The sequence below is a fragment of the Brachyistius frenatus genome, unplaced genomic scaffold (genome assembly GCF_029030835.1).
Source record: "Brachyistius frenatus isolate BFR_SWC_R1_liver_20210118 unplaced genomic scaffold, ASM2903083v1 Contig_11, whole genome shotgun sequence".
Classification (NCBI taxonomy): Eukaryota; Metazoa; Chordata; class Actinopteri; family Embiotocidae; genus Brachyistius; species Brachyistius frenatus.
This window is the reverse complement of record NW_027210610.1, coordinates 6,066,263-6,077,314: the sequence shown is the minus strand read 5'-3', so window position 1 is coordinate 6,077,314 and position 11,052 is coordinate 6,066,263. Positions and strand designations below refer to the sequence as shown.

Sequence of the window (11,052 nt, the reverse complement as noted above, 5' to 3'; positions counted from 1 at the left end):
ATAAATGGAACAGTAAAAGTACCTCACACTGGGGAATTAATGGTATTTACTTGGTAGGTTGCAACGGAAAGCAAACAAGACAAACTAACACTCAGACATTAACAAAAAAAAAAATTTGTTTTTCTGTCCAAGAAGATGCAGGAACTTTTCCTCACCGTCAAGTCATTCACTACAAGCTACCTTCACAACTCAGCTAAAATGCGCCTCTCCCTCAAATCATGGTCACGTTCAGATCTGAAATTGCTTCAAGGTGTATGCGGCACCCCTGGCTCTTACGTCTCGTGTTTACATTTAGATATGGCCTGTACAGATTTCATGGCACAAATCAACGACCCAGACTGACGGAAACAGCTTGCTCAACACTGGATGTAGCATCCATGTAGCATGTGTGTTAGTGTTCCACTTCCTTGTGGCTGATGTTGTTCAACTCCCTTCACACTGAGCCGCACTTGTGCGAAAAGAGAGATGGGACGTCGATGTCCTTGATTTTCAAAGTGGTGAGACTTGTTAATGCCCTCATTTTTATGTACACCACTGAATCAATCATTACCGCTCTATTGCACTGTTCAAACAAACTTCTGCGCAACTTTCACATGAACCTACATTTCTATTCTCATTATTTTTGATTTTGTTCGGAGAAAGTCTCTTTGTGCTCCGCGCTCGCTGCACAGGGAGGTCACAGATCAGGCTGGAGCTGGCAGGGGTTCAGTGTCTTGCTCAAAGACACTTTAGCAGACTGGGTGCTTGCTACTGTGGGCTTCGAGCCCAGCTACACTGCCCTGCAACCCAAACGCTGACAGTTGATGTGAATCTCAAAGACTGTGTTTCACTGGATATTTTTATCCAGCACTTTTGTTCTTGAATTGTCTAAAGAGGCACAGAGTAATCAGGGACTTTTATCTTCAAATAGGAAATTACAGCATCTCTGGAAATGCGTAAGCTGACCCGTAATTGAGAGAATACAACAGCCACCTACAGTTTTCACAACAGTTTCAATCGGCTAATTACTTAAGACATCCAATAGAAGCCTCTCATGAAATATCTACAAAAATATATGAAAATGAACAATATCGCTGTGTGTATGTGTATTTCTTTGGCTTCCGAACCAAATGTGTTGGTGGCAATGGAAACAGAGGAGGGGAATACGATGGAGATTTGTGTTGTCACATTCTCCTCCATCTATGAGCTGCTGAAATCGCACCGGGGGAAGGAGGGGGAGGGGGGGGGCTTGGAAAGACAGCTTTTGCCTGGCAGATCTCTCTTAAGCTGGCATCGTTGAGTCATATACATTATTGCAGTTTTCAAGTTTACAATTAATTTCATAATCCACCTTTAAAATGCTACGGCACTGCAAAGACAGCAGAATTTACGATTTTTCCACCGGATCCAAGTGGTCACCAGTTTTTATTTAAAACACAGCAGCTGACGAGGCCACAAACATCACATCTCCACTTTCAAACAAAGGTGAGTCCGGGACAAACTCTGTACTTTGGAATTTGTCTGCATTGAAGGGAGGTGATAATGAACATTAATATGTACAGCTGGCTCTTTATACAACTCTTGCTGTGCTGCCTTTGGTGTCCTGTTGAGAGGGTGTCTAAGCAGTGCACCATCAATGGCAGGGAACAAAGCCAGAGAAAATATCAAGTCTTTTTCTGCAACTGCCTGCCTGCCTTGCTCTGCCTTAAGATTAATCTAATTTGGTCTTTATTGAGAAATGGGTAAGAGCAGTTTTGTTTTATTTATGTATGTTTTTTCCTCCTCTGCTCCTTTCCTTTGTTGCTTCTCCTCGGCTGCCTCTGACAAAAGACAGCCAGCCTGCCAAGCCCGGTGTTGCTCTGGGACGGACCTGTCAATCACTCCTGACGGCACTCTGACAACATGTACGTTAAAATTTCAAACGGGACTCAAAGGCGGCGTGTGACAGCTGAGCCTTTGAAAGTGGCTGTAGCGCTCGGCGACAGCCAGAGGAGTACGGGTGGAAAACAAACTAGAAAACAACAGTGCGGAGGGAAAAGAGAGAGCGAGTCAGAGACAGAGAGGGAAAGAGAGAGAGAGAGAGAGAAAAAATAAAAGTTAAAAGCAAAACAGTGAAGAATGTGGGTCTTGATGATGGGAACTGGCATTAGTTTCTCCCTTAGTGTATCATTGTTTTTTAATTTAGTTGAAACTCCCCTGTGTGGAGATTTCGGTCTTCCAGGGACTCTGCTGAGGGCCTGTTCTCCGCAGGCCGGGGACAGCAGCGCCTCTCTGCTGCTCCTCTGAGGCCTCACTCAGATCAAGTCAAGCATCTTATGCATCTCACTACCCCATCCTTCTACACCAAACAACTGAGCCCGAATCTTAATAACATTCTTGATTCCATCTCGCATACCTGCGCTTCATAGTTGTGCAATTAATTCCCAGTAGAAATGGAAACCAGTGCTTGCCACCGAGATAAGTCGTTTCTGTAGAATTCATAAATCTAAGATGCGTAGCTTTCAATACCAACAAGAAAATGGACAACTCAATTTAGATTCTTGCTCTGCCGTCCCGAATGCACCAGACAAAATCCTTTTAAAACAATATATCCACAAGGCTTTGCCTACACACAAGTCATATGGAGTACAATATGCACACACAAGCTTGACATGGACTTTCAAATGATCGGCCGTCACTACACACAGACACAGACCACCACCACCTCTTCGACATGGCTAAATGAACAGCGTAAATGGGGTACAACACAAAGGCCCCGGCTGTGCCAGACCCTATGGGAGAACTGCCATCTCTGCAGTCCTGCAGTTTGTGCACTGATCCTTCTGTCAGCATCCACATCTGCAGTTCAAAAACACACACTGGCTTGAAACTGCTACAAAGCTAACGGTTCATTGTATGTCTGAGACTTTGTTTGACCATGCTGTGTGCATTTTTGTGTGTGTGTGTGTGTGTGTGTGTGTGTGTGTGTGTGTGTGTGTGTGTGTGTGTGTGTGTGTGTGTGTGTGTGTGTGTGTCAAGTCGAAGTTTGTTATAAACTAGCATTCTAAAAACAACTCGAACGCAATATGTGCACGCGTGTGCAGCAAATGTGTGTGTTGCTTCCACAAACAAGCGGACGAGCAGCTTGGACACAGGTCGTGTCAGCCTGTTGGTGATTTATTTGTTGTTTTGTTTTGTTTTGTTTTGTTTAACTTCTCCCTTGGTAAAGCTATGTTGGACCACTGATAGGCCACAGTACAGACAGGAGCCGTGGCACTGACATACACAGAGCTGTATTACATATTTCGTGCCATTTTCTAGCCCACGTCTATATACATGCATGTCCAAATTTACTTACAAATGTATACATGCAAGCAGACAAACACTCACACAAGCTGCTCATAGATATGGCTGTTGTATAAAGAACTTTAAACAGCCAACCAGCAGACAGACCATGCTTTGGCTTCTAGTGCCCTCTAGTGCTTGGAATTGACTGGCAAATTAACTGGATATCTGCTTTAACTGGACAACTGAGAAAACAAACTGAGTCCTATGGAAATAACAGAAAGGACAAATCTAAGTATGAATATATATAGTTGTAGACATAGCTTAGAAATGTGTTTTTCATTGACGCGTCACAATATTATGTTTGCAATTTCCTTCCAAATCTTGTGATCTCCAATATCAATAAGGCAGAAAAAAAAATTAAGATCATAAAAAATGTATGTCTATTCCATAAAAGCACTTCTGCTATGTTAAAGATCAAAATTTGAGTTGGTAACACCATTTTCTATGGCTATAATTATGTACTTTCAAACTATTGTCTTACATATTTCATATTTGTATAAAAGTTATTTGCTGCCAATACCAAGAACATTTCTAAAAGACTGATTGCTACATTTATTTTATAATTATCAAAATAAAAAAGTTTTTTTTTTTTTTTTTAATGAGACTTATTTTTTCTAAAGCAGGCTCTAAAACAAAACTTATTTTAATAATATTTATCAGCCTGTCCTGTTGCTTTATAACAACATATTTATTCACACAAACAGCTTTTATTTTATATTCATCTCTTTAAAAAGGGGCTGTTGAAGGACTAAGTCTAGACAATCACAACATTTTCAAATAAAGAAAATGTAATGAAAATACCCTTTCATTTTCTTTTGATTGTTAGTCTGACAATATCTCTTAACCAGATGAAACTATAAATCTCTTCGATTTTAATAACTTAAATGTTTCTTGCAGCCAAACTGTAAAAGTGACATACAACATTTTTTATATAAAAGAGGTTAATAACTACAATAGTTTGTTTTAACTAAGTCTTTGGGGAAAGTGATCTAAGACTTAGATTATTTTAAATTGTGTGCTCTTAAGTAAACGAGTGTGTTGGGACAAAAAGTGCATCCCGTTAGCTCTCTGTTATGTATTATTAATGTGGTGCCCACAAAAGGCATCTGAAAAATCAAGGTGTCTTTCATTACAAAAAAAATTTGGAACAAAAATAAAAGCAATGTCATTTGTTTATTCGTGAAACTTTTTTTAGTCTACCATGTTTTTGTTCCTTGAAAAGATGAAATTCAGTCAAATTGTCCTTATTGAAATATTTTTTATTTATGTCACATCATGATTCATTTTTCTCTGCAACTATATAAATTGATAGGTTACTAAAACATGCGCCTGAAATGTTTAATATGCGAGGAGATCTACATTATATATATATATATATATATATATATATATATATAGTTATTAGAAAAATATGATATGTACCATAATAGGAAAGTCCATTTTGCAGTATAAAAAATGGAATCCAATAGATCTTGACATATATAGCCAAAGCCAATATAGCCTAACATATTTAGGTCAGCCCAGGTTACTGCCTTTGAGCAACTGAATCCTCCAAGTGAGGATTTTAATGTGGTTTTATCTACTGCTTAATTTACTGTAATAATGAAGAGTTTTTGAAAATCATATGCATGTATTTTTTGTGCATGCATGATAGAGCCAGCAGAGGTGGGATTTGAGAGGCACCTCAAAGCTATGATTATCCTGAGTGTCTCTGCCCAATAATGTTACCTGCTGGGACAGCAGCACTGCTCCTCTAAATAAATTGCAAGTGGCCTTGGGCAATAAGAGGAACCCTCCTTTGATCTGCCTGACTGCCAACGAGGAAAATGTGCAGGCAGTCAATCAAGCTCTTAAGGCTTTGCAACAATGGAGCCGACCCCGCTTTATTATTTATTTTTTAAATTGATGTATTTCATTATCACAAGGTGTCTACTTGGTGGGGTAGCGGGGGGTTGGAGGGAGAGCAACATGATCAATAATTGATATGGGGTGTGAAAGAGCTGATTTGCTGCCTCTCCTCTGGTGCACTTGTCACCAGCTGTTGTCAGAACACATTTGCTTTGACGACAAATTTGAAGAAGTGAACAACAGCATCACATCTTATTACAAATTTAGTGAGCGGTGAAAGGCAGGGGCCCCTTCTCACTGAGCCTCTGTTTGTTCAGGGCGCTCTGGAGGAATGACTACTAGGCTCCGAGGTGAGTTACAGTCTTGTAAGCACAGAGATGAGAGGTGGTTGAACTTTTTTGTCATGTGTCAGTAAACAGCGTGACTTGTTTGAAAGGCACCTGGATTACAGGGCGAAAAAAGTTGCTCTTTAAACCTTTAAAGCTTTGGGGTATGGGAGACACGCCATGTCAAAACAGTGTGTGAAGATGAGGAGTGAGAGCAGCTAAAAGCCATCACTCCCCCAGGTGTGTCTGCTGAGAGACGAAGGAGTTGTCCTGCTTTTCACAGAGTTTGGGTCATGCTGCATGGTGGAGCATCTCAAATTGATTTAGTCGAACAAAGAAAGATGCTTGGATGAGTCAAACAGTGCAGGTTTGCTGAAAGACAAATATGGATGCAAAAAAAATCCACCATAAACAAACATCTGGTGGTTGCGAAATACTTTTAAACGCAATTTAATTTGTTTTAAATCTGGAGACAATACAAAATGGACCAACTGTAAATGGAGGAGGCTCATAAAAAATAAATCTCAGAGCTGTGTACCGTAGATGTCTGGTAATTCTTTAAGGAATTTTTTTTTCTCTCAGTTGCAGCTTATTGATCACCTTTGGGTCATCAGAATCAAACTAAGAAAAAAATCTTTATGGTGATTTCATTGCAAAGAGTAGTTCTTAATCAGCCTAAATGTTTCTTAATTATATGTACAGAGTGGAGATTTACCACAAACTTTAAAACTAAATTCTGATGGGGACCAGTTCAACACAAAATCTCAGAGAAAAGCAAAACAAACATATCAACAATTCAACATAATTGACAGCTGCATCCATTTGCTCGGCCCAACCCCTCCTCCCTCCCGCTTTTCCACTCTGTTCTTCCAACACCATTTCCTCTTTTAATTATCCCCCAGCAAAAAGATGGAGCACATCAGACGCATCGTGGAAAATCCTGGCCCTGGCACGGGCTCACAGTGGCTCCTGCGTCTGGCAATCCCGATAGAGCCTGTGCGCTGGCAGTGACAAGAGAGGGAGGATGCCTGGAGATTTTTTGACAGAAAGAATGGAGAGGATGATCTCTCAGCAAAAGAGAGGTCCTCATTCTACTCCCGGCGTGGGAGGCTTTTTGGCAAGCACTTTCCCATCATACCACATTTTCAGCACCAGATTAGCCAGCTCTCAGGAGCAAAACTCACATAGACCCCTTGTTTACACCTCAGTACCATAGTGTTTTTGTAATGACTGTTCAGTAAAAGAGCACATTGGAGGCACTGCAAGCACGGCTGCTCTCCTATCTCTCCCTACAACATTTTAGGGGTGAGACTTACTGCATATAGCTGGGTCAGAGAGACCATGGTTTGGATTAAGGGAATATGATTTGTTTTATATTGAAAGAAGTCTCCTCTGACCTGAAACGTGTTTTACTGAGTGAATTGCATATTCACATTCTAATTAGGTATCAGCTACACGAATGGGTTTTTTCGTTTGGAAGCCGGATAGATGAAAAAAGGCTGCAAGTTAACTAGTGCCTGGGTTGCTAGCTGTCAAAGTTTCTCCTTTCTCTGTGGGGTGTACATCAATCACAGAGGTCCCCAACTGACAGTCATTCTGCGGGCTAATAGTGTCGTCATCTCCCTCGCGATTACACAGATTGCACAATGAGATCCTCGGACACAATGGAGCTGCAAATGTAGCCCCCCACTCTGTTCCCCTTCTCCTTTCCTTTTCTTCCGTCATTCTGAGATGAAGAGTGGAATGCTCCACAGTGGGTAGCTTTCTTCTCCTCCAGGGGGAACTGAGAAAGCAGGCAAGGGCCTCTGTGATGTTAGTTTCCCTTCAGGGTGGGGAGGAGATGTCTTGTAGCACAGCTAAAGATGATCATTTGAGATCCTGTGAAACAAGGTTCCCCTCTGGAAGCCACAGAGACATGGAGAGAGCCGAGGTCCCGACTAATGAGTTAGGGTTAGCTGAATTCCTCAATGATGAAAATGAGAACAATGACAGTCATGATAGTGGCAATAAGTTCTTTTTTTTGTTCTTGGTTTAGACATTGTATTGCACCTCAGTTACACGCTTCTCTTGGTACAAATGTCAGAGGTCAGGCTGAAGAGCAGCCTTGGAGCTGGCAAGGTTCAACTTAAAAGCACAAAAAATGCTTGTTACTGCATCAGTCTCAGAGCTTAAACAAGTATTTGACTGAGAACCATTTCTCTGTCATTCCACTGCCCTCTTGCAAGTACCAAGATTTGACATTTAATAAGCACGATGAAAGAAATCATTAATATGTGAACATATGAGGGAAATCTAAACATTTGTTTCCTATATATTCTGATTAAACCTTTCCTCACAGAGTAAATATTTGCACCAGAAACTCACTAAACAAAACAACATCCCATCTGATAATCTCCCACAATTACGCTGCACAGTGTGATGAAAGCATATCAATGGTCTACTTATGTCATAGAAAAAGAATGGCGCTTCAAACATGAAACCTATTGAAGCCTACGAGAGTTTCAAGTCGATCAATGATCAAAGGAGCAAAAGCTTATCAGCGCCGTTTCTTAGCATTGAAACAGTGTCATATGGCTTTGGATATACTGTCAGGGTAGCAGTGTTTTTGCCCAGGAACACAATGGCTATTGTGTTTTATGAAAACATTAGCCTTTTTTTTTTTTTTACAGAGTTGAAGTTGCAAAAAAGCACACAAAGTGAAGAGGGGGCACAAGCTCTTTATCCTGATGAAAGGCTAAAGGATGGGACTGACCTTTCTGGCATCAGCTGGGCTTTGGGAACACAATACATGGCGGCAACTCTTTCTGGCCTTTTCCCCTTCAGCTCTGGGCTATGCTCACAAGCCAAAGACTCAAGTCCAAACATCTATCATTTTATACAAAGACTCAAACACACAGATGCCCCGAACCCCCTCCTTTTATATCACACAGACACACACAGACACACATACATGCATACATCCACACTGAGCAGTTCTGTCTGTACATCTGCAAACAGACCAGTCCCGTCTGGCATCATAGTACAACTGCAGGCTATGGAAGCAAAAAGAGACAACAGATCACTGTAGATTATATCAACACAAAAGCTTAACTCAGTCCACAGTATCAACACCACTTTCCTTTAACAGGAACTGAACAACAGTTAAAATGTGACCTAAACCACTTAGGGAACACTCCCCTGTAAACTCACTGAAACTCAGACTGAATGAAAAGTAACTATGCAACAATTTTCCACCTGAGCCAGACATGACACGAAAACCATGACCTGGTTAAGTACTAGTTTTGTGAGTGGTCCCCCTTACCCCCCAAAAAAATGACCTAAGCCAGTGTACACTTTAAACGCTTTGTTGTTAGGGGGGCCGCATATCCAAAGGGCCTTTGTGTGATATTTCAAAAGGCTGCATCACAAGGTCATGGCGCAACAAGGGTCATGCAAACACAGAATAACACTTGTGTGGTGGTCATTTTTGTGACAGGGAGGGAGGGAGGGGTCAATTCTATAGGTAAACTCTAGCAGATAGTAGATAAGTTGGCCGTGGGCTGTGAGACAAAGGGAACCGTAGTTGGTATCTGAAAAGGTAAAGAGTAGTAGTTCCTGACGTGTCAGAGGCCTCATCATCACTGGGAGAGTATAAAAGGACCTGTAGGTGCGTCTAGGATATGGTGCGAAAACATCCACAGCCCTACAACCATGGGAAAGGTATGAGCTCACATGCAGGAAGGTGTCAGGTTTGATGAGGAGAGACAGGAGGAAAATGGCATGTTTTGAGAACATGCGGAAACCAGGAAAGAAAATGCAGCAGAGAAGGACAAATATAGGCTGGATTGCTAACTTTTGTTTTTGACATTGTTTAAATAGTTCCGATTGCCTTGATTTTTAACATGTCAAACATTGCAAATAACATGGAAGAGTTCAGCACTGAAGAGGTTTGTAAACTAGAAGGACTTGTGACAAGTAACTGGGTTTGTTTAAGGGGGAGCAGTGTCCCCTACAGTCTATTCACGAATATGGCAACTAGGAAAAAAAATCTATATTCCTGACACAAACTTTAGTGACACATGCTTCTCTCTCCTTTTCAAGATTATCTTCTACGAAGGCCGCAACTTCCAGGGCCGCCACTGGGAGTGCAGCAGTGACTGCATGGACACCTTCAGGCACTTCAACTGCTGCAACTCCATCCGTGTCAGTGGTGGTCATTGGGTGACCTACGAGAAGCCCCACTACATGGGTTACCAGTACATCCTCGGCCCCGGCGAGTACGCTGACCACCACTCCTGGATGGGCTTCAACAACTGCGTCCGCTCCTGCCAGATGTTCCCTCCTGTAAGTCAATCAAACCGACAGACGGGATCGGTAGTGCCCCTTCCCAACCCCCCACCCCACTCCCACCCCACACACACACACACACACACACACACACACACACACACACACACACACACACACACACACACACACACACACACACACACACACACACACACACACACCTTGTACATCAAATGCCGCTTTAGAAATGGATGTCAATCACTAGCTTTTTGATGTCATTTAAAAATACTCATGCAGGTCATAGCATAAAAGTCTCTGCTCCAAGGCCCGGAAGGAGACCCAGTCAGCCTTTAAAAAGAATATGATAAACCCCCACAAGACTCGATGCCTTCGCTCTAATTCTGTTAGTCACTCTCAGTGTTTCTGGTAGTTTAAGCTCAACCAAAGTGCTCTCTGGGACTCACACCTACCAAAACAGCATAATAATCATGTCCTGATTTCTTCCACCTACAGTACAGGGGATCCTACAAAATGAGGATCTACAACAGGCCTGACATGATGGGACACACAATGGAGTTCATGGATGACTGCCCCAACGTGTACGACCGCTTCCGCTTCCGTGACATTTTCTCTTGCAACATCATGGAGGGTTTCTGGATTTTCTACGAGCACCCTAACTACAGGGGACGCCAGTTTTTCCTGCGCCCTGGTGAGTACAGGGCCTGTGGCGACTGGGGCTGCCACAACCCCATGGTGGGCTCCTTCAGGAGGATGAGGACTCTCATGTAAACTCCACCCATGCGCAACTCAAATGAACATTAAAGACCTTGTTTTCGAATATTGATGTCCTTTGTGAGTTTCTTTGAACACACAACATACAAAATTGAGTGTGAAGCACAATAACTCTCTTTGGCAAGGCAGTACTTTTTCTTCCTGCATATATTCAACCCATAAAAGTTTACTTCTACTGCTGCTTAATGATCTATGTCACTGTCAAATACCTATAGTAACAAACCAAATCTTTTCTCTTTGTTGCCCTGTCTGTCTTCCCAGTCTGGCTGTAGGTTTCTGGTATTCATGCCAATAAAGGCAGATGTTGCAACTCTTATTGTTGGCCTTTGGGAAAATGCAGTTGTACAGTATTTTCCATAGACAGGCAGAGCTTTGACAGAGACAAAGCGACTGCTGCAGTTCACCAGTCCTATAGTGTTCTGCAGTCTATAGAGCGCACTGTGCTGACACGACAAAGCTTTGTTTCACGTTTACAAAGCCCTGATCCCAGCAGGGTCTATAAAGAGGTCTG

At 42.1% G+C, this 11,052-nt stretch overlaps 1 protein-coding gene across 2 annotated transcripts; it reads left to right on the top strand.

Annotated features, from left to right (window-relative positions):
- The first annotated feature begins 1,341 nt into the window (after window positions 1–1,341).
- Window positions 1,342–10,560, top strand: crygmxl2 (crystallin, gamma MX, like 2). Of its 2 annotated transcripts, none has more exons than XM_069691751.1 (3): window positions 1,342–1,464; window positions 9,561–9,803; window positions 10,263–10,560. In XM_069691751.1, the coding sequence occupies exons 2-3, from the start codon at window positions 9,621–9,623 to the stop codon at window positions 10,536–10,538; spliced, it is 459 nt and encodes a 152-aa protein (XP_069547852.1). In that variant the 5' UTR covers window positions 1,342–1,464; window positions 9,561–9,620; the 3' UTR covers window positions 10,539–10,560. The 2 variants fall into 2 exon arrangements, with proteins under 2 accessions (XP_069547852.1, XP_069547851.1); XM_069691750.1 differs by lacking the exon at window positions 1,342–1,464 and adding an exon at window positions 1,825–1,883.
- The last annotated feature ends 492 nt before the right edge of the window (window positions 10,561–11,052 follow it).